This window comes from Syngnathoides biaculeatus, chromosome 12 (assembly GCF_019802595.1).
Source record: "Syngnathoides biaculeatus isolate LvHL_M chromosome 12, ASM1980259v1, whole genome shotgun sequence".
Taxonomy (NCBI): Eukaryota; Metazoa; Chordata; class Actinopteri; order Syngnathiformes; family Syngnathidae; genus Syngnathoides; species Syngnathoides biaculeatus.
The window spans coordinates 7,531,567-7,555,805 of NC_084651.1; the positions used below are offsets into that span (position 1 = coordinate 7,531,567).

Below are 24,239 nucleotides of genomic sequence, written 5' to 3' on the forward strand. Positions count from 1 at the left end.
AACCCAACTGACTTTTTTTTTGTTTTTTTGTTCTCTTACTACCCTGCGAACGTGTCTCCCTTGTCTCAGGGCTGAGGTGCGTGACTCACGCATGGGCGTGGGCCCCGTCTGACACTTACGAAGACGGTGGGTTTAGGATTGCCGGGGGACTCGTCCCCGGTGGGCCCGCCGTCCCGCTTGGAGCGCCACTTGTCTGAGCCGGAGGTCTTCGGGTTGGCTTTGTTCGCCCCCAAGGGGCTCAGGGCGTTCTCCTGTTGGGAGCGCATGCTGATCAGGACCTGCTTCATCATGGCTAACTCCTGCGGGATCACATGGAGAAATGCGTTAAAAGACTTTATTATGTCGCTTCTTGTGCAACATAACTATTTTCCTACAACGTCGTATACCAAGCTTTATTAACCCAAGGCGCATATTTTACATTGGAAAAATCTCATGTCATGCATCCAAACAAAAATGTCCCAAATAGTACAGTGCTTGTTTTAGTGTATTTTTAAAATAGAATCTAGTCAAGTCTGAATTTAGAGTTGTACACTTTTATTGTGGCGGCACGGTGGAGCAGCTGGTAAAGCGTTGGCCTCACAGTTCCGAGGACCTGGGTTCGACCCCGGCCCCGCCCGTGTGGAGTTTGCATGTTCTCCCCGTGCCTGCGTGGGTTTTCTCTGGGCACTCTGGTTTCCTCCCACATCCCAAAAAAAACATGCAACACTCTAAATTGCCCCTAGGTGTGATTGTGAGTGCGGCTGTTTGTCTCCATGTGCCCTACGATCGTCTGGCAACCAGTTCTGGGTGTACCCCGCCTCCTGCCCGTTGACAGGTGGGATAGGCTCCAGCCTTCCCGCAAACCTCGTGAGGATAAGCGGCTACGAGGAGTTCAGGTTGGTGGCGCATATTACCGCAACATATAAAAATGAGATATAAATAAGACATTGAATATCATATCAAAATTTATATGTACACCTTTTTTTTTTTACCACTCTGTGGACCTGTATGCGACTATACAATGTGATTGTATTTTTGCTTTTTCATCCATACCTATATAATATACAATGCACTCTATTGACTTTTTGAAAATATTTTTGGAAAAAATTTAGTATTATTTTCGAGAAATTACGGTAACTGTGAGCATTGCTGGATGCTCTGTTTGTATGTGTTCTTTCTCCTTGGTTGTTAAAGTACTTCTTGTTTGAAGGTTTGTAATTACTTTAACCTTGGGTCTAATGAAATGTTAACATTAAGATAGTGGATTTTATTAGAATAAATTATACGGATGGTTGAAGATTTTGGTGTTAAATATACAAGTTTTATTGTCTTTTTTCTTCCCAGTAAATTTCAATTGGGCGTGAAACAGCTTGAAGCGAGCACGCTTGGTCCCTTGTTTTTGTAGAACTGTGCAAGAAACAGGTTTGGGAACTGGTGTGAAGGAATACTTCAAAAATGTCTTTTAATTAGTTTGAATGTGTTTTACTACAGTATGTTTGAAGTGCGTGGGAGAACTATTCAAAACTTTTCTTCATAAGGACTCGCAAGAGTATCTTCCGCAATAAACGAGAGGGGGATACTGAAACAATAACCTGCTTACATATTTACTATCTCGGGGTGAAATTCGGGCCTAATTATCTGAACACAAAGCTATTCTGTTGTATGAATGGCAACAGGTGGATACACAGGTTAATTGTACCATTGTAGCATTTAAATATGTTGTCGGAATTTGGCAGTCATATACTGTAGCTTGATGAACAAACAATCTGTACATTGGTTGCGGTAAAGTATTTTAGGACCATTTCAAGAAAATCTGACAATTCCCTCCAGCCAGGATCTCTCACGGCAGACTAACATGGTTGCGAATCATTGGTCTACAACACAGGTTTCAAACTCAAGGCCAGGGGGTGAGATTTGACCCGGCACATCATTTTGTGTGGCCCGCATTGGCAAATCCATCCATCCATCCATCCATCCATCCATTTTATTTGCTGCTTATCCTCACAAGGGTTGCGGGGAGTGCTGGAGCCTATCCCAGCTGTCAACGGGCAGGAGGCGGGGTACACCCTGAACTGGTCGCCAGCCAATCGCACCTAGGGGCAATTTAGAGTGTCCAATTAATGTTGTGTGTTTTTGGGATGTGGAAGGAAACTGGAGTGCCCGGAGTAAACCCACGTAGGCACGGGGAGAACATGCAAACTTCAAACAGGCTCAAACCCTTAAAAAGGGAGGGATCGAACCCGGGACCTCAGAACAGTGAGGCCGACGCTTCACCAGCTGAGCCACTGGGCCGCCCGTAGGCAAATCATATGTCAAATTCCATGATTTTTGTTAAAATCTGAAGCAAAATTTTAAATTGTCAAATCATAAATGAAAACCTTGAGATATTACAAGCAGTTTTGCGTTATCAAACATCAACAATAGTTGAAAAACCCACTACCAATGATTTCTGATTCCAAATCTAGTTCATAAATTTCATGTGTCCGGTAAATACGATGAAGCGATTCAAAATTTTTCCGGTTTCACAGTCGTAACGGCCCTTTGAGGGAAACCGTAACGGCAATGAGTTTGACACCCCTGGTCTACAACAACCTCTTAAGGACGACCCCGGGGCTCAACGAGCTTCAAGGGTCTTGCAGGGTGGGCTAAAGGAGTGGGCCGTGTCGCTGTTCTATTTATCACCCCTGAGGACATGAGCGCTGGCATGTCACAAAGTCGCAGCAATGCATGGACACACACATACACACACACACACAGACACACACACACACACCACACACACACACACACACACACACACACACACACTGCGGTGGCATCTCAAACAGGCAGGCGGAGAGGAACAGCTGTCTATGACAGGGCACATACTTCATATAGCAAACAGAAAGCAATCGGGAGGAATGATGGCGGGGGGGGGGTGCTGTTTTCACGTGTCCGCGCATAGACACACACACAAACACACGTACACTTAAAGGAATTGTTGCAACACAGCGAGAGAACTCGCCTGGTGTGAAAAGCCTGAATGTTTGTTCAAAAAGCGACTGAAAAGTGGCAAACAGGCACGACGGGCTCAATCATTGCTCTATTGGGTTGATGCCTTCGAGGCACATGTGAACATTTTCGGCTGGTCCCGTCAACATCTGTCGGATAAACACAGCAAGCGGGGAAACAATTCGTATAGTAAACCGGGGGTGTCAGACTCAGGGCCCCGCGGCCGGACCTGGCCCGTCATATCATTTTACGTGGTCCATGTAAATAAATCATGTGTGTCAAATTTCATGTGTTTTTGGACCAAAACCTCATATTATCTTCACTTTTAAAAATCAAACCACCACTATAGCATTCATTTTTAAGGGTAACTTTATAAGGTTAGTTTGAAATTACAATAACATGTTTTATGGAGCGGCACAAGCTGGTAAAGCGTTGGCCTCACAGTTCTGAGGTCCCGGGTTCAATCCCGGACCTGCCTGTGTGGAGTATGCATGTTCTCCCTGTGCCTGCGTGGGTTTCCTCCCACATCCCCAAAACCTGCGACATAAATTGGACACTCTAAATTGCTCCTAGGTGTGATTGTGAGTGCGGCTGTTGGTCTTCATGTGCCCTGCGATTGGCTGGCAACCAGTTCAGGGTGTACCCTGGGATTGGCTCCAGCACTCCCCACGACCCTTGTGAGGATAAGCAGAAAAGAAAATGGATGGATGGATGTTTTGTGGATCATAGCTTGGGGTATATTTAAAGTTTATCTATTAATATCGCCAATTATAAAAATTTTAGGGGCGACATCTACAGTATAGCTCACACATATTTGCTCTTCGCAGTATGTCTACAGTATGTCCTCTAACCTTACGAATACCGAGGGTTTATTGTACCGTAATTTCCCGTACGGAAGGGTTGTTGTCACATGTACCTCCCGATGGTTGAGGAGCCGCTCCAGATCGGCAGCCATGTTGTCCTTGACTTGCAGCAGGGCCGTCCGCTCTTTCCTCAGAGAACTGGTGACGCGCACAAGATCGGAAGTTAAAAGAAAACATGGCAAAGTTCAATTTACCTTGATTTATGATCCGAGACAGACTGTTTACTGATGACTAAGCGTGACTCAGAACAATCGTACGACATTCTCTGCGTATGAGTGGGTTTTCTTTTGTATTGGGATGGAGTCTCATCATGATCAGTGCAAAAAAAAAAAAAAAAAAGTGTGGTAAAAAAATGACATCACTGTCCTAAATGATAGGTATCATTGAAGAAAGGAAGACATGAATGAACTATGACCCTGCATAAATAATCAGACGTGACCAGAGCTGCACGCTGGCCTCACAGACAATTGTTGAACGTGTGTTAATCGCAGCACGAAACTAAAAATCCCAGAGTGGGGAAGTCGGCGTCGGTGATAGGAGCCCCAATGTAGGCTAAATAAAAGTAGAGCATTAAAAAGCAAATGATGCCACTGTAACAGAGCCATGTGACATTCCACGATGCACAATGAATAGCGAACTGCCGTGCTAAATACTGACTTTCCTTCCGCCCCGTCACATAACCTGAAGATACTTGTGGGTCGCGGAGTCTCGGGGCTTGCCAAAAGCTTCCTCCTGTTAGGGTTTACATTGCTTCTATTCCATTTAAAGGCAAGATGGTGAGGTGCTGTGAGGCAGACTTGCATTACTGGGTTGCCCCGTTTGCTGGTAAGGCAAATAATTAAAAGGAAACATATTTTTAGATTTTGAATATAAATAGAAACTCAACATTGGTTTTCTTTTGCTTAAAGCCCAAGTGTCATCCCTATAAATGTTCTAAAATAGATATTGTAATGAAAAATATATAACGTTATTCACTTCAATGTCTATACGAAAAAATAAATATGAGCGGAGAGTGTGTCATCCATGCGCAACGTGGTCGCCATATCGGGTGCATATACTACCCGTGACGTCACCCGGACATTCGCCATTGAAAACACACTGTGGGTACTATTATGGCAGACGAACACGCCCCTTTTGACACAGAAGCTCTTTTCGAAAAAGAGAACATCTCACAACAGAGTGAAATGACCAGGGCAATATTACCCTATCGTTTTGAGCCTTATTTAAATGATATGCGGATCACGGCCAAACCACCTCTCCGCTTGATCCACCTCCACGCGGCGGTGATAAAAAAACAACGCCGCCCACGAGCAATGACGATGCCGCTGCCATACCGCCTCCCTGTTCGATCCACTTCCGTGGCGGAGATGAGCCACCGTGGTCTGACAGCGCGACGAGCCACCCCGGCCGAAGCCATGTTGAAAAGGCCGGCGGCAATCCACAAGGCCTGTGGAGGCTGTCCTACAAGGAAGCCTTCCAATGCACACAGACACATTGAGCACCCCTGATTTACAGATTACGCCCCCGCCCCAACTATTGTTTTTTTTTTGTTTTTTTTTTTTTTAGTAGCTGTATACACACCTACCTGTCATTTGGAATTCACGTCGCTCTCCTCTTTTGCACCCGTGCAATCCATTTTTCATGACGAACCGGATCTTTTGTAAAAGTATGAAGAGTTTTCGAGCAATATCCAGCAATACAACAAGCCGGCATTTTGGCTAACACGAAGGAACAACGAGCTACCTTCCAGCAGATAAAACAAGTATAAACAGATGAGACCGCTTGAGTGCGCTACTGCCCTGTACGTCACTTCCTGCTTCTTCTCCGAAACAAATCCCTCGAGAAGATTTTCATGGCAGGAGTTACAAAAAGCCATACACGTCAAAAATCATGTTTTGTGGTGAAAAATAATGGATGGGTCCATACCAGCTGACATAATTAATAACATACTAAAAATCATGCATTTCATGACAGTGGACCTTTAAGTCCAAGATCAAGAACATTGCCTATGTACACTCATGGCCTGTTTCTTTCCAATATTGTCCACAAATCTATTTAAATAAATGTTAGTGAGCACTTCTTCGCACCGATAATCCATCCACCTCATAGTTGTGGCACATAGAGACATTGATTAAACAGCATGACTGTAGCACAGGGGTGCCTGTGGCTGCCTACAATAAAAGGCCATTCTAAAATATGGAGTTTTACTGTATTTGTTGTGCTACAACATGAGAGGATGGTGGTGGGTCAATGGCAATCAACTCTGCAATGGAGCTCTATTAGCACTGCTGGAGATAAATCACATCCTGACTGGGTTTTGTCCCCCTTACCCAATCCAGTTTAGCCAAATACGGTAAAACTGTACATCATAGCGTGGCGCTTTATTTGGGCACACCTGCGTAATAAAGGTAATGAGTAAGTAATAAATGCGCAATAAATGTGTTTGGTACGTTGCATGAGGCAAGTGGTGGTCACAACAGATTTTGTGAGATTCAAACCTCAAAACCTTTCAGCTGTGAGGCAGAAGTCCCAACCACTTAAGGCACTGCGTCTTTAAGTTAATGATTGAGGAATTCCTGACATGTGATCAATTATGAATGTGTGCGCATACGTGACATCGTCCTCAAGTGACGCGACGCGTTGCTTCAGGCCGTTGATCTGGGCGTCCTTTTGTCTCAGCGTCTCGATCAGGTAGCTGTAAGGCTGCTGCGTCTGCTCCAACATCTGGTTGGCCGCCGACAGCTGCGTGATGCGCACAAAGCAAGAAGGTCACCCGAAGGATATCACAATCGCGCAACAAATGTCTCGGTTGCCGTCCGCTTGGAACTTTGCCTCTGTTAACGAGCACAGTGGGTGTGGGGGAAAAAAAAAAAAAGAAACGTTTTAAGTTTGGACTCAGCTTTAATTCAAGGGGTCTCGTATAAATATTACACAAGGCCCTTTAAAGTGATTGATAAGGTGAACAGTCTGGAGTGGATTTCCATGTTTTGCTTCACATTCTGCCAAGCACTGCATAATTCTGGGCCACAGCCTAGCGGTTAGGAATCCCCCCTTCCCTAAATTGCCCTTGTCTTGGGACAAATAATTTTGTTGGGGGTGGGGGGCGTCAATGTATTCAATGGAGGCTGTCAGTGAAGGCCTCTGAACTTAATTCCCCATTGATGCATTACTTTTAAAAATGATGTCACAGTCCCGACCGTAGGTCCAACTAGATGAAGCAATATCATGATGATGGTTACTTTTCCTTCATATCACAGTTGAATAACACGCATGTCAAGTTGGGTACAAATATGCAGAATTTTACCAATTTGACTGATTTTTGAAATTGAAGAGAATCTACACATAATGAGGAGGGAAAAATCAGCAAGTGTAATGTGTAATCTTTACCAAAACGGCACTTGGCCCAGTGGATGCCTGTGTTTTTCATGCCTTTATGCTTCAAAAGTATTCGCTTCAAATCGACCGTCTGTTTTCGTACTAAAGGACTACCGGAGAAAAATTTCTTCTTTTTGCTTTTGACTTACTTGGCAAATAAATATGATTCTGAGGTAACCGAGAGGACCCAAGATGACCCGAGATGAGTGGGATGTTTAATTTTGTCCTTATTATCAGGATGCAGCTAGGTTCCAGTTTAAGATTTATTGAAAAGTAAGAAAAGGATGTGAGTGTGATTGGATAGGCTGCATATCGGGCCTTTCTAATTATGGACATTAACATAATGTTGTTGATGGAGGCATGCTCGCTTCTGTCGAACTTACAAAGACTGTCTCGTGATAATATTGTTTAAAGCGGCTATAAGACAAAAACTTTTTTAAATTTATCCTTGGATGGCAGGACAGCAAAAGTCAAAACAACAAAAACAAACAGTAAAGTAATTGCAGAGAGAGACATAGAGGGTAAAAATTTCTGTTCAAACAAGTGAGTCCTCCTCTTCTCCTGTTACATGCATTTCAAACAATTATACAGTAGTAGTGGGGATGAAGAAGTTTCTGAAGTTACTGCTCATGATATATGGTCTAATCTTTTCCTGGAGCCTGAACGCAAAATCTGAAATCCCCCATATTTAACGGGAATGCGTGATGTCAGAAAAGATGGTTTTGGCCTTCCTCCCAATCTGCCACCTGTACAGATCCGACAGGGCACTCTGCTGTATTCCTGTGATTTTATGACACATCTTTACTCTTTTACAAAGGCACTGTCTGGCCTTTATGTTGGTATGATCCTAAAAAAATATTCAAACTGACTCAATGTAAGGCTTGAACAATGAGCGCCTTGTTATTATGAAATTGTGACGTTTCGGTTTATAAATGTTGATGCCCCTTCTTCGACATTATCTCTATATTAAAGTTAAAATGAAGTATAATGTCAATAATGGACCGAATACATTTGTAGCTACCTTGTGATAGAAAACAGTCTTCTTCTTTTTCTTTCGACTTGTTCCGTTCGGGGTCGCCACGGCGTGTCATCTTTTTCCATCTCAGCGTATCTCCTGCATCTTCCTCTCTAACCCCAACTGCCCTCATATCTTCCCTCACAACATCATTCAACCTTTTCTTTGGTCTTCCTCTCATTCTTTTGCCTGTCAGCTCCATCCTCATCACCCTTCTACCAACATACTCACTCTCTCGCTTCTGAACATGTCCAAACCATCGAAGTCTGCTCTCTCTAACCTTATCTCCAAAACATCCAACTTTGGCTGTCCCTTGAATGAGCTCATTTCTAATCCTATCCAACCTGTTCACACCAAGCGAGAAACCTCAACATCTTCATTTCCGCCACCTCCAGTTCTGCTTCCTGTTGGCTCTTCAGTGCCACCGTCTCTAATCTGTACATCATGGCCGGCCTCACCACTGTTTTGTAAACTTTGCCCTTTGTCTGAGCGGAGACCCTTCTGTCACATAGAACACCAGACACCTTCCGCCAACTGTTCCACCCCGCTTGGACCCGTTTCTTCACTTCCTTACCACACTCTCCATTGCTGTATCGTTGACCCCAAGTATTTGAAGTCGTCCACCCTCGCTATCGCTTCACTCTTCCTCCTCTGCCCTTCTCATTCACGCACATCTTCTTCTTTTCCTTTCGGCTTGTCCGTTAGGGGTCGCCACAGCATGTCATCTTTTGCCATCTTAGCCTATCTTCTGCATCTTCCTCTCTAACCCCAACTGCCCTCATGTCTTCCCTCACCACATCCATAAACTTTCTCTTTGGTCTTCCTCTCGCTCTTGTGCCTGGCAACTCCATCCTCAGCACCCTTCCACCAATATACTCACTCTCTCGCCTCTGAACAGGTCCAAACCATCGAAGTCTGCTTTCTGTTTTACGTCAGCTAATCTTCATTCCTCTCCTTTCCTGTGGGTACCTCAGTCTTTCTAATTGTTCCTCCGCTTACTCCTGGCTTTCACAGCAGATCACAATATCATCGGCGAACATCGTAGTCCTAGGGGATTCCAGTCTAACCTCGTCTGTCAGCATATCCATTGGTACCACAAACAGGAAGGGGCTCAGCGCAGATCCCTGATGCAGTCACATCTCCACCTTAAATTTTTCTGTCACCCTATGGCACACCTCACCGCTGTTCTGCTGCCCTCATACACGTCCTGTACTATTCTAACATATTTCTCCGCCACGCCAGACTTGCGCATGCAGTACCACAGTCCCTCTCTTGGTACTCTGTCATAGTCTTTCTCCAGGTCTACAAAGATACAATGTAGCTCCTCCTGACCTTCTCTGTACTTTTCCACGAGCATCCTCAAGGCAAAAAATGCATCTGTTGTAGTCTTTCTAGACATGAAACCATACTGTTGCTCGCAGATACTTGCTTCTCTCCTGAATCTAGCCTCCACTACTTTTTCACAAAACTTCATTGTGTGGCTCATCATCTTTATTCATCTGTGGTTTTCACAGTTCTGAACATCGCCTTTGTTCTTAAAAATGGGGACTAGCTAAAAAGTAGGAATTGGAGATGCGACAGATGCGGAAGTAAAAGCAATGTTACAGTGCGCTTGCTTGTGCTTAGTTGCTATCGGTTCTAAAATCTTAGGGGAAACAGTTAAACTTGGGTCGTTACATATTAAACCACTTTTACAGCCCACGGGAAGGCAAGCAAAAGTGGGTAGGAGGGCGAGCCGAAGTGGGTGGGAGGTTGAAGACAATAGTAAAGTTAGTCAGGGCGTCTGTGTGGGTGGTGATGTTGTTAACACCCTTGGCTTTCCTGTATAGAGAAACTGCAATTTTTCATGCTCTCCTTTCATACTCAATGAATCATAAAGTATTTCTGATGAATGACAGTCAGTCTTAGCTGACAGGTGAATGGCTGGTTTATTTAGCCTCAAGTGGGGCTGAACCTTTTTGCTCTCAACCATCTCAACTCTTGTGCGACTCGACAAGTATAAAAAAAAATAGAATAAAATAAGGACGAGGAAAAAAAATGAAACCAACTGGACACCGCCGCCGATCTGGCATTTTTTACGCCTTACGATGACTTTCGAGTCGGCACGAGCGGCAGACATGTGAGCTCGCACACACCCCGAATGAAAGTTGCACATGCACAGACACACAACACAACGTAAGCCTCCGCGATTGGTACGCAGAGGTGCTGAGAGAGGATAAGACGCGGCCGTCATGGTTTTGTGACACTGCTTTCCCAGTGAGTCAACAAGTGTGACAGACAGGCACTACGACTCCGGCTTCTCACACTTTGTTGCCTAAGCTGTTGTGTTTGCCCCAACAAAAACCTGGCGTTTTTTGTGCGAGGACACAGAGCCAATTGTTAAGACGAGCGATCACAGTGCGCGAGACTAACAGCAACTGAACCACCACCGGCTGGCCCGTGCAATGGCATGAAGGTGTGGGACGGGTGCCGATGAGAGAGGAGACAGCGTGCATTGCTGTGTGATAACTGTTATGCCATCAAAACACTTGTAGTAAATCATTCGGGCTCTCGTAAAACTGCGGAATAGCCGTGTTGCCCGGGCGGAGGATGGAATACAATGTTATAGATGTGCACGACGCAGGCGTAGACACGAAGACGCGTGAGTGTAAAAACAAACACGTCGCATAATAGCGAACGCCGAGGCGCCTCGCTTGGTGTTTACCTCCTCAGATATTCGGCCTGTTTGGGTCTGGTGCCTCTCCAAGTCTCTCCTCAGTGATGTGTTCTGCCTCTCCAGCTGCAGCACCCTGCGGGCCAGGTGAACACTGCACACACACACACACACACACACACACACACACACAAAAAGTGAGGAGAAAATTCCAAAACACTGCAAGTTACCACTAGTGTTACTTCAATATTTCCCTCACGGGTTACGTAACCATGACAGATGAGATCAATATGAGGTTTTGAGTTTGTTTTGACTTTATCAAAAAGAGCACACGGACTATAAAAACACATGCAGGACACACACATGCAATACAAGTCACAACACAGTGACTGGTAGTCGACCGCAGAAGGAAGAAGGAAGGTTGGGGGGCCCGCATGCAGATGACGGCAGTATATCACATGGCGAAACGTCGACATTTGGCAACGAGAAGAGAAAAAAGCAGGAGGAATTTGTGCTGGTATGAAGGCTGTCATCCACCCGGGCAGGTCTAATGCCACTGCAAACACGAATATAGTTGAGGAAGCACTTCTTCACCCCAGTCGGCACACAAAGGAGCAAATCGCTCGGCTTTTATAACTTGAGCTTTTCGGTGAGAAATGACGGTAAAACAAATACACGTGTGGACGTGTGCGAGTGTGGCTATTTTCAGGGTGATACAAGCTGCCGCTAGTTGCCGGGACGACACAAGGCCTCGGATTTGATTTGTAGTGACTGCAATGTTTTTGAGTGATTGTGAGTTTTGCATAACAAAAAGGGAAAACCTCAGACCTCAAAGGATTCAAGCATGTGCAGTCTTGGACTCACTGGACAAATGTTTTATGGATGAACTCACATCATGAAAAGTGTTTTGTTTTAAACTACAGTAAAGCCTCGAGATACTTACTTTTTTTCAATAAAGAAAATAGGACTCATAACACACATTTAGTAATAACATAATTGGAATGCAATGTTTCCAAAAAATCATGATAAATTAATTTAGGCTTTTTCTGTTGCGCACGATTTGGCCAGTGATGGTCGGGGGGAGGGGGGGGGGATATAATATAGTTGTGCTGACACAAAGAAAGAAGAGTTTCACAACTGCAATAAATGACTCAGTAAGGTGAAGTATTATTAGTCATTTTCCGTGTATATGCCTGAGAGTACTCTCATATAGTCTGCCTACATGACCAATAGACTTTACACCAGGTGTGCCCAGACTTTTTTACCCAAAGATCTACTTTTCAAGCAGCCAGGCTCTCGCGGTCGACCGGGAATGGGGTGGGAAGGGGGGGCTTACGTCATTTTTTTTTTTTAAGACTGACCAATGACGAAATAGAATGACCGAGTCACAAAGATCTACCCACTACAAACATGCAAAGTGTATTTATTTTAAAGTATACTGAGGATTCTTTATATGTAAATGTATGTTTGTGTGCCTGACATAAACGCATGAACCAATATTGCGCAACAGAACATAATTAACTTTGAACATTTTTTGGAACTATCTGAGTTCACGTTGACGATCATTAAACACCACACAAATGAAAATGCACACCCGGCCTGTGTCGCTGACGTCAGTGGATTCGTCCAACTGCACTAAGAAAGACTCAAATCTCCAATGTCCTTCCACACATCAGCCATGGCTTCACAGCGCCTTTACAGCTGCAGAGATTTTATTGAAGATAATATTCCTGCCTGATTTTTAAAAGATCAGAACAACGAGTTTTACCATCTCTCTGTCTTGGAAAGACTTTTTGTAATTTACGATGATGTGACAAACCCAGAACGATGCTTCTTTGGCGGCTTACGCTGTTGAACTATATTGTGTAAAAAGTGACTGCTGTGCGGCCAAATTGGTATTTTAGTTTGTTCATTTTTTTTATTCTCAGCTTGCTTTTCACCACAATGTCGGTGTCGTATTTGCCATAAACAGTTGCAGCTCCACATTTCACTCCACTGCCAGATGAGGCAAACGCACTTCGAAAATGACGTTGTGAAAAATAAGTCCGCCTCCCTTCTGTATGAAAATGATATGTTTTTGTTTTCTTCTTTACGACAGCATCGATACTCACGATTGATAAGATTTATTAAGCGAGTGCTTAAAATAGGGGGGACCTCGCTGACTAGCGAGTTTTCCCTTCCTGTCGTTGTTTGCACATGCGCGGTGAGCTAAAGTACAGAAAAATACTGCTGATGTCTTTTTTTTTTCCTCTCAACACGCAGTCGCGATTGACAAAAACTGCCTTGCGATCGACGCATTGAGGATTTACACCGATTTTATCAGCCTGACCGGATCAGTCCTTAATTGAAATTTTTGCTGGTAATTGGTTTCAATGTTATAATTCGGCGATCCGATCAATGATATCGTTGATGAGCTCCAAGAAAGTCATTTACTCTGCATTGTGGTCAAGCACAGTATATTGGAATCCAAAAGCTGGTTTATTTTATATAGCAGTATTTATATATTTTTCTTCCCGTCATTTGTAAATATCTGACGTCCAATAAAGTTATTAAAAAAAAATTAGCAAGCTATTGCTAGTGCTCATGGTTGTGTGCAGTGAATTTGAACTTTTTGGGAGCCAAGGTTTGAAAAAGACAGAGTGTACAATTAAAAAATCTTACGACACACTAAGAAAAAAAAAAATGTCATAAAATGTAGATACATTATGCATGTTACTGCCATCTAATAGAAGAATAATTTCTTCAGCCTGTCACTATGCCTTAATGGCATAGATAGATGAACAAAGATAAATTAATTAATGTAAATATATTTTGAACAACGAAGTACACAAGTATATACAGTAAATTGTCACAATACCTTTTAGATAAATGCGATTTGTTGGCTTGTCTCAGGTGTTTTCCATTGTTTGTTAGCATTAAGCTAAGGCGACATTTCTATGGCAAAGGTATGTATGTGGCTGTTATAAATATACAAGGTGTCAATCTCTTTGATTTAGATTTAGTTTGTCACTAAACATGAACTGCGAGTGGCATTTAACATCTTGAAGCCATTTTTTTTTTAAGAATTGTTCAAGTTCTGCTGCTTGTTGTGAAGGTTGTTGAGCTCACTGCCACCAACCAGTCCTTGCATCTCAGTTTTTTGCATGCAAAATGCAAATTAAACCAACCAAAAAAATTAGGTTGACAGGACAAAATCAGACCAAACTGAGGGATGAAAAATACAGTGCACCTTTTAAGTGGTACAAAACATGAAGGTTCAAATTGAATGTATGTTATGTGAAGACCTTAGCAAGTCACACAATTGAAAACGTGAAACATGAAAATACATTTTTGTGGGTGACATTTATTCCAAGTAAAGAAACCATCCCAACAAGGAGGAAAAGACGTTTCGTTGTAGTCACAATAACGCAATGTGTTATTGTGTGCGCTCCTGTTTTCTTTGTGTGGCTACTCCCACCAGTGTGCGGCGTGCCTCAGGGTCCTTACCTCTGCTGAAGTCTCCTCCTGGCCGTGGTGGGAACGTTGGCTCCATAGCCGTATGAGAAGAGGACCCTCTCTGCTTCCTCCTCGTTCTCAACTGGACAGACACCGACGCGAACGCCCGATTGTCAGAAAAGTAAAACATTCAGTGGATATGAAAAGTGCACACACCCTTCTTCAAATGGCATGTTTTGGGGATATGACTAAATACACCACGATACTGTAAATCATTTGAAATCTTTTTTAATGCAACCTACTCGGACGAGAAGACTCACTTTCGGCAGCCTGCATGGTGACCTGGTCTAGCTCCTGCTCGAGTTTTTCGTACGTCTCCAAGCGGGATGCCTGCTCGGCATTCTGCGCGTGAAGCTCAGCGGTGCGCTTCTCGGATGACGTCTGTAGCCTGTAAAACTCCTGCGTGAGGACCTACCGCAGAGGTGGAGACAGATCAAACAGATCTCCGTTACAAATATTAATTTAGTCTTGACCACGTTTAAATTTTGAGGTAAATTGTTGACATACCATTCACAAACATGTCAGGAAAGCTGTACTGGCAGTGTTATACATTTGACAGAAAAACACGTATGGTATCTGGAGTCTACACGTACTCCCTAGTTTTGCCGTCCAGTAGCCGTCGTAAATAAAAGTCATGTGACTCATGACGTCACGTGAAAAGTATCTATAGGCTCCAGTATATCCTCAACCCTAGTGAGGATAGGCGATGGAGAAAACAGATCATAGAAATGTTCATTTATTTCACTTCTCAATTGTTAAACAGTAAAAAAGAGGAAAATACTTTTCGGAAAGCTAATTCCTACCTAATTTTACTAACAAACATATTTCTGATCTTTTTGTATGTAATATTTTAATTTATTGAGATGGTCAATTTTCCTTTATAGTTATTACACTACTGAAAAGAAATGTCCATGCTATTCCAATTTATTGAGATGATAGTAAGAGCAATAATACAAAAAAAGCAACGCAGAACTCCCCCTATTATTTACTGTATTTTTGCACAAAAATTAACTAATTCATCACATTTTCTATTATAAAAGGTAAAACCACCAACACTAACAAACAGCAATAACTTTATATATATTTTTTTTCTTCTCTACTGAATTAATTTTTCCTGAGAACTGCTTTGAGGCAGCCGCGTAAGGCAAAGGAACGAATGTCACGATCGGGAAGGGCCGTCATGATGACTTAAAGTTCTAGTTGTTAAAGTGTTGAAAGAATTGCGGCTAATGACGAAGACCTGCTGACAAACAGGGAGAAAAACATAGCAACGACGAATGAGCAAGCGTCACTTTAAGATAAAAATAAGAGCGCTGATCATCTGTGTTATGTTATAATTGGACAGTCATATACTTGACCGCTTTGTATTACTGAATTTAATCAAATCTCTTTCAGCTTCGTAGTCCCCACCGTGGCGATTCTTCAACTTTTTGGGGAGTACCTCCAGTTTTTTGCACTGTTTCTCACACTCAATCTGGCACTGGGCCAGAGCCTTGTCGGTCTCCTCCTTCATCATCTGAGCGCGCTCGGCTTCGAAGCAGTGCAGCTTCGCCTGGTTGGACAACTCGGCGACCCTGCTGTCGGTGCCGAGCTGCAGCTGGCGAAACCTGTTGAGTGGAAGCGGAAGAACTTCAATGAATTTTTACGATCCGCTTTTGAGCATAGAAGCACTTTTTTTTTTTTTTTTAAATAATAATTTTATGAAAGTACAAGTGTAATAATGTACTGTTCTGAGATTTGGGGTTCGGATATCAGAATTCCTGTGTGGGGTTTGCATGTTCTCCCCAAGCTTGCGTGTGTTTTACTCCAGCTTCTCCTCACGTTCTATAAATATGGATGTTAGGTTAACTGACAACGAAATTGTCCGAGTGTGAATGTGACTCTGAACCTGCAACTAAGAGTCAACGGTTGCTCGTCAACAAACTCCAACCGCAATGAAGTCCGGCAATTGCCTCAATCATGGATATGCAGATCATTTAGAGTTTATATTTAAAGTTCACACCACCAACAAGGGACGTTTCCGACCTGTCAATCACTCGTACAATAATAGCCAATCAGATACCCGCATTGTCTTGACACGCCCCTCTCGCCGTATTGTCCCACAAGCAATGCTGGTTGTCAGACAGCGTGCGCCTGGAAAAGTTAATGTTATGAAGAAAATGGTCCTCAGATGCGCTTGTTGAACGTGCAACTCTAACGAAAGATAGCCGGTTAAGTTATAAGTTGCATTTGGCAAAAAAACATACCCCAATATTATCTGGAATACACGACAGAGAATCAACTTCAAACATGTTCTGTTGAATCGCCATTTTCGAAGCTTGTGGGACATGGCTAAGGGCGCGGAGCTTCAGATCGCCATCGGAAAAGTCCATCGGATGAGATGGCTGAGAGGTTAAAGCAATGCACTGCTAACTAATTGTGCTCTGCACACGCGGGTTTGAATCCCATGCTTATTGGAATAATATTAATGACCCATAACACGGTGTTGTACTTTAGGGGAATATATTGCAGGCAACAAATTCCAAATGAGTGACATCCTGAGGGGAGTTAGCTTTGCTGTAGTCAGGCCAGCCTAGAAGTTCAAGTCAATATAGCCAGCCGCTAAAACAATTTTTATTTTATTTTCACAGTGGATGTCTGTTGTACTAGAGCAGTTACAACTACCAGAGACAAATTCCTCGAGTGTTTTTGACATCACTCGGCAAATAAAAGATTCAGAATCTGAAGAACTAATATTAAAACTGAGTCATCTGGGAGAGGCTGTGGTTCAGCTGATGAGGACAAGCGCAATAGAAATCAAATGGATGGGTGTATTGTTAATGCAAATCAAAATTAGCCTTCCGGTTTTATCAGTGACACAATCAACATACTTTTACTGTGTAAAACCAAGATAACAATCAATTGGGCGCGGATATCTGTCCACGTATGTCAATTAGCGGGCTCCTCCCTGGTTCAGAGAGGATGACTGACAGATGTCGTCGTGAATCTGGGACGGATGCTTCCGCTCAAACAGTGAAAGTGAATTCCTGGATCTGCACCATTACCCAAATCGTCACCAGACTCAAATTGACTTTTCACATACTCCTGTACATATGCACCATTAATTCCAAGTTGAATTTGTTCCGCGACCGTGCTAGTTTCTTCAATTATTTGTCCCTCAAATTAACTTTCATTCTAAGAATAGAAATACTGTAGCATTAATTAATTCGATGCAGCCCCCCAAAGACAACAAGAATTTTTTGCAATGTACAGTATGGTACTGGGTAAAAATAAAGTACCAACATAGCATAAAAAAAGATTTAAATTTATTTGTTTTGTATAATTTTTTCCATTTCCCTGAAATCATAATCATCTGCTCCTTCCCTGCACTCATTCTCTTATTCCCATTGTTAGAAAAACGGAAAATGCAAGGACAAAACACACCAGAAATCAATAATTTCAACTGGCAGGTAAATCACGTGAACTTGAAGAGGCCCAAAGTTTTAAAGCTTGCTGCGGTAATGTCAAAAGCTCATTCATAAGTCACATTTATGCTTGCACCACAAAGTCCCTGCTCAAAAAAAAAAAAAATCCTAAATTGAGTCAATTAGCTAAGTCAAAGTACAGTAAAGTAAAAGTGAAGCAGCATTCTGCAGTGGTGTGACGTGAATTGCCGGAACCCTCCGCCGTTCTCGAGCCTCTTTTAAAAAACAGATTTCACAATTGGTTCATTTGCACTGGGAAACATTTTCTACAGGACCCAGAAAAGCGTGGGATATGAATTTTCACACAATGACAAGGCATGACACAATCTCACAATTATTTCAACGACAATAATTGAGGGCGTGAGGAGTGAGCGACTGTGAAGCGTTCAACCTCATCACCTTCGACCAGCGGTTGTGGAATTCATCCATGTGTTTTCTTTGCCGCTTATCCTCACAAAGGTCACAGGGAGTGCTGGAGGCTATCCCAGCTGTATACGGGCAAGCGGCTGGGTACACCCTGAACTGGTTGCCAGCCAATCGACAAACATCCACACTCACAATCACACTTAGGGGCAATTTAGCGTCCAATTAATGTTGCATGCTTTTGGGATGTGGGAGGAAATTGGAGTTCCAGGAGAAAACCCACGCAGGCACGGGGGAGAACATCCAAACTCCACATAGGCACGTCCAGGATCGAACCGGGACCTCAGAACTGTGAGGCCAACGCTTTCCAGCTGAACCACCGTACCGCCTGCATTGTGGAATTCCCTTACACAAAGAGCCATCCTCCCTTATCTGATACTAAATCATGGAATACGACACCCCCCGCCCAACCCTATAATCCGTGTTGGTGTCATTTATACAAAACAGCAACCCAAGAAAAGGTGGAAAAAGCTTTTAAAAGCAGTGTAAAAAGAGTACTGAGTCCCTTCCTTCAGTAAAACACTCAACTTTAGAAACTCTTCAATGTAGAATTGACTAGCTGTAGAAATACCAAACTACTATAGAGTTATGTATCTCAGAAATAAAAACAACCCAGTTGCTCACTCGATAACATCTTCATCATAAAAACGCGTCAGGAAAGTAATCATGTGATGCTCTTAAATCCACAACTTGGCAAGCACGCTGTCGCCCAACAGGACGGCCGAGTCGTAGAACGCCGGGTTGAAGAGAAGCGCCCACAGCGACGCGCCGCTTTGTTTGATGTTCCGTGATTGCGTTTGGCAGCCGACACAAGGAACTTAATGAGAGCGAAACGTCGGGAGCTTGTGTTCTTCTCAGACTCATTCTGAGTCAAAAGTGGTGTAGCCAGTGAAACTGCAAGCTTGCACGCGAAGCCTTAAATCTTCATTCATTCTGCTGGCAAAGTTATGTTCTACTTTAATTAAGTCAGGCAAAAATGTGGATGTAGAGATTCCTTCCATACTACATTAGAAATTCATGAATTATAATAAATGCAATGTCATCCAAATAGGATTTGAGCGCTTTGGAGAAATAAAAGCCAAAACAACTACACGGAAAAAGTTAGGGCATCAGGTCAACATTTAAGAGGAACCTGAAACGCACTTTAAACTGACCTCTAAACCTTTGAATCCACATGTCCAATAGTTCAAAATTTCGATATTTTTTTTCACAACAAGCTGTTCTTTAACAAGGGGGTCAGGGGCAAAATTTGCAACAGGTGTTTGACCCAAGAACGGACTGATATATTCCTAGGAAGGATCTTATTTAAAGCCTGGCCAGGTACTGTTCATCAATTCTTGTGTGTTGTCAGGTGAACGGCACAATTAAAGCCCAAGTGTCATCCCTATAAACATTCTAAATTAGATATTGAAATGAAAAATACATACAACATCATTCACTTCAATGTCTATACGAAAAAAATACATATGAGGGGAGTGTGCGTCATCCATGCGCAAAGTTGCAGAAGTGTCATTCGACATCCAAGTGGTCGCCATATTGGCTGCATTTCCTGCCCGTGACGTCACACTGGCACATTCGCCATTGAAAAGACGCCGTGGCCCCTACTATGGGAGATGAACACGCCCCTTCAGACATGGAAGCTCTTTTTTTGAAGAAGCGGTGACATCTCACAATCGAGTGAAGTGACCGGGGCAATATTACCCTATCGTTTCGAGCTATATTTAGATGATATGCGGATCACTTCTAACTAACAGACACCCAGACAGTATGTATAAGCCAGCCCGGCCGAAGTCGTGCCCCTCGTCCGCGAGGCGCGGCTTCGGCGGCTAGTCCGCCCCCCTACTATGAGACATGGAACCCCGGCTGAAGGAGTGATCGGCGGACACGGCGCCGACGGACACATTGACACATTTAGCACCTCTGACTTACGGACGCAGATGTTTTGTTATGTTCTGAAAGGATTACTGTATGTCCTCCCCCCCAACTATTGTTTTTTTTTTAGTAGCTCTATACACATCTACCTGTCGTTTGGAACCCACAAAGCTCTTGTCCTTTGCGTCCGTGCAATCCATTTTTCACGACGAACCGGGTCTCTTGAAAACTTATGAAGGGTAAATCCATCCTCCCGAGTGTTCGACCAATTTCCAGCAATGCAACGAGCCAGCATTTTGGCTAACACGAAGGAACAAAGAGCTACCATCAAGCAGGTAAAACTAATAAAAAGAAACGAGTCCACTTGAGGGCAGTCCTGCCATGTACATCACTTCCTGCTTCTTGTCGAAAACAAATCCCTCGAGAAGATTTTCATGGCGGGAGTTACAACAAGCCATAGAATCATGGTTTGTGGTGAAAAAACGGATGGGTCCATACCGGCTGCAGTTTTTTCATTAATAACATCCTAAAAATCATCCATTTCATGACAGTGGCACTTTAAGAGTAGCTTTAAATGCTAATTTTAATTGAACCAGGAACTGTATGGATGAGTCATTGCTTAAACACCTGTTGTGAATTTTGACATTCAGCTCCTCGTCGGAGAACAGCAACAAAAAGGTACAAGGAACATCTGGGACATCTGCATTCAAACATTTCTAGTTAAGTTCACCTATAAAGCATATCGAGCTTTTTAAGGCCATTTGGAAAGTTCACGCTCAAGCGCAATACCGCCAACTTTTGTAAGTAGCGTACATTTTATGCCACAGCTAAAAATAACACAGTCACTCTACTGTACAAAATTGGAAGGCAGATTGGAAAGACGTGTGTTTGCTTCCTCAGGCCACAGAGGTTGCTTTAGACAATATTAATAACTCTCGATTACAGCTGACCTGATAGAATTTCATCATCCATCGAGCGCCCCGGGCTGAGCTGTGCATGCGCGACGTGACGGACAAGTGCACATGGTCGCCGTTTTATGTCCTCCTTTATTGATGCCGGCCTGCTCTTAAGAACCTTGGAATGACTTTATGTGACTGTTCTCGCTTGTCTTAGGTTATTTCTTCATCCCTTCAAATGAGATTTTTGGCAAGGGACCACATGTGGAGAATCACGGACTTTCCCGTCTGTGGGCTCGAAACAGTGTTTTCGACCCGAATGAGATGCGGCTGCGGAGCGAAGTGGCCTGCCCCGCGCCACTATCGTGTGACGCCATTTCAAGCTCGTCCGCCTTATTCTTTGCCCCAAAAATAGGGGCATTTGCGGGGTTAGGGGTTAAGGGCTTGCGGCTAGCATCTGTCGTTGCTGGCTTGCGATGCGTGGCGGGAATGTGATCGTGTCAAAAAGAGAGTGCAAGGGACAGTGAGTGTGTGTGTGTGTGGATGCTTATGTGTTAGTGTGTATGGAAAGTAAGACCAACAGCTGGTGGTTGGGATCTGGAGAAATGACAAGCATGCAGTAGTACCCTGGAGACAAGGACACTGGTGGTGCTGCTGCTGCGCGTGTCATTTATAGCCCATTTTACATATTCTATTTCAAGTCAAATAAAATAATGTAAAAAACATCAGACACGCTGTAAATTGTTTACATACTCTGGGGACGCATTTCTTTTTCGAGATACAGCATATTGAACTACAGCTATTTTATCGACTTAAATTTCTACCAATTATCTAGTTCGGGGCATTGGCTGAGCTGAGGCCTTTCTATATAGCCGTTGAGCGAGAGACGGGTTACATGAGGACTAGCCAGTCAATCACAGGGCATATGAAGACAAGCGTTCACACCAAAGGAAGAATTTGAGTCTCACATACTTGTTTTTTGAAAGAGGGAGAAAGCCGGAAGAAACCAACATAAGCATGGAGAAAAATCAACACGAAGAGCCTGAACTGGGATTCCAACCAATTATAGTACCTTTACAATTGACGTCGTTGACTTCTGGTCCCCCCCAATGGACCTTTCCGACTAGTCAATCACTCGTACAATAATAGCCAATCAGATAGCCGCATTGTCTTGACACGCCCCTCTTGCCATATTGTCCCACAGGCAATGCTGGTTGTCAGCAGCGTGCGCTTGGAAAAGTTAAATTTACAAAGAAAATGGTCTTCAGATGCGCTGGGGAACGTGCAATTCTGATGAAAGATATCCTGCTAGGTTACAAGGGGCCCGCTTGATTCCTTTTCCAAAGCCTAAAACACAGTTGACGAAGTGTCTACGATGGATTAAGGCTCGCCGAAGCGCGGACGTACAACTAAATATGGACAATATCAGCAAACATAAGGCCGTATGTTCAAAGGTAAGGGAGGGAGAAGCATCTTATTATTATTATTATTATTTATACATTGTAGGAGAACAACTTTCACTTTGTTTAGCGTATCACTGACCTGCTGAACGAAGTGTGGAATGTTTTATGCCGAAGAGTCGGATTAATGATACGTAAGAGAAATATCTAGTTGCCTATTTGTATCACATCAGACTTTTAAGACAGAGCACTGGGTTCCATTACGAACCAAGTCAAATTTTTTCATCTGGTGACTACGGTACTGACTGAGTTAATCACCATTGTTTAAATGCACTTGTAGAAAATCAAACCTAACTCACTTATATGGATTACAATTATATTACTGGTGATCTTTCCAAGTAAAAAGTACTCACCCTGCTTTACAAGTGCCGTACGATTCCATTATTTTAACCTTTTGGACTTCAATATGAGGTTTATGAGGCCATTTTGCTGTAACTCCGTCCAAAATCTTAATTCCGTGTACATATCCTTGCGTGAAATAGTTGAGTCTGACGCATTTGGCAAAAAACATACCCCAATATTATTTGGAATACGCGACAGAGAATCGACTTCAAACATGTTATGTTCAATCGCCATTTTGAAAGCTTGTGGGATATGGCTAAGGGGGCGGAGCTTAAGGTGGGCATGGGAAATGTCCATTCCCGGAGAAGAGACCAGTAACAACAACCTTAACTTTGGACCCCCCCACCACACCCACACACACGCACCCACACCGACTTAACATCAGTACGGCTTTTGAATCCGCCGCTTCATTTTCAATAAGAAAAATGGCAAATCAAAGCGCCACTGTGCACTAATAATATCCTTCACACATCACACAGAACACGCCGAAATCAATCACGTAATTTACTGCTCATATTCATTTTGGGAGTCAAGAAGCCCACCACGCTGGTTACGCTACGTAACAATAATTAGACATTTGAAAGGAATGTGAAACAATGATGCAGCTCATTTAAAAAAAAAAAAAAACACTGCACAGATTGGGTTGGAGATGTTTCCAAAAATTCAAAGCATCATCCTCAGGCAAATACTCTGAAAGGTTTCTTGAGTTTAAACCTCAACCATGAGGTGACCTTCATACTAACGTTTAACGTCAGCAGCGTAAGTGGGCCGGCTGGTGTTTTCCCAAAATGTTTCTGCGCTTCATTTAATGAGACAATGCAATAAAGGTTATCAAAGATCCTGCTTTTTTTTTTTTTTTTTTTTTGATCGACACTGTCAGAGAATGACTAAATACCTTGTTTTTTTTCCTCATTGTAGCTTGTTTGCTACTGGACATAACGCCTTTATCAATTTCCGCTAAGGTGAGAGATACACCAAGGTGAACTTAGTGTACATTTTTTTGTGAAATAGTATTAGGTGTTTTAAACACCTACGCATTTGTGAGGCGGCCCGGTGCATAGTGCCTAACGCCGCAAAATCAGGGGATCAGAATTCGACTCTCCGGTGGAAGTCATCATGAGTGGATTCTGGATATTGTTTAAATGAGGGGCAGCCTTGGTAAAAAAAAAAACATGCCTATAAAGCAAAGAAAGTGCACACCAATCAATTTTGGGGATGAAGTTTTGTGGCACAACGGTGTGACGTGGTCGACACTGCTGCCTCACTGTAAGGGGATCTGGGTTCGAATCTCTCAGGAGTTAGCACATCCTCCCTTTCTTGCGTGGATTTGCACCAAGTAATTTGATTTCCTACCACATTCTGACAACATGCAAGTTAGGATTATTGTAGATGTAAGTTTGAAGAGTTCACT

The 24,239-nt window shown here is 43.2% G+C and overlaps 1 protein-coding gene across 1 annotated transcript in view; it reads right to left on the reverse strand.

The window, feature by feature from the left end:
• Window positions 1-24,239, reverse strand: part of pibf1 (progesterone immunomodulatory binding factor 1) — a 35,835-nt gene that overhangs the window by 970 nt on the left and 10,626 nt on the right. Inside the window, exons 12-18 of the mRNA XM_061836380.1 lie at window positions 15,813-15,978; window positions 14,632-14,782; window positions 14,363-14,453; window positions 10,928-11,030; window positions 6,445-6,575; window positions 3,887-3,971; window positions 120-299 (exon numbers count right to left, since the gene is read on the reverse strand). Of these exons, the coding sequence (XP_061692364.1) occupies window positions 120-299; window positions 3,887-3,971; window positions 6,445-6,575; window positions 10,928-11,030; window positions 14,363-14,453; window positions 14,632-14,782; window positions 15,813-15,978 (907 nt within the window). The remainder of the gene's footprint in view (window positions 1-119; window positions 300-3,886; window positions 3,972-6,444; window positions 6,576-10,927; window positions 11,031-14,362; window positions 14,454-14,631; window positions 14,783-15,812; window positions 15,979-24,239) is intronic.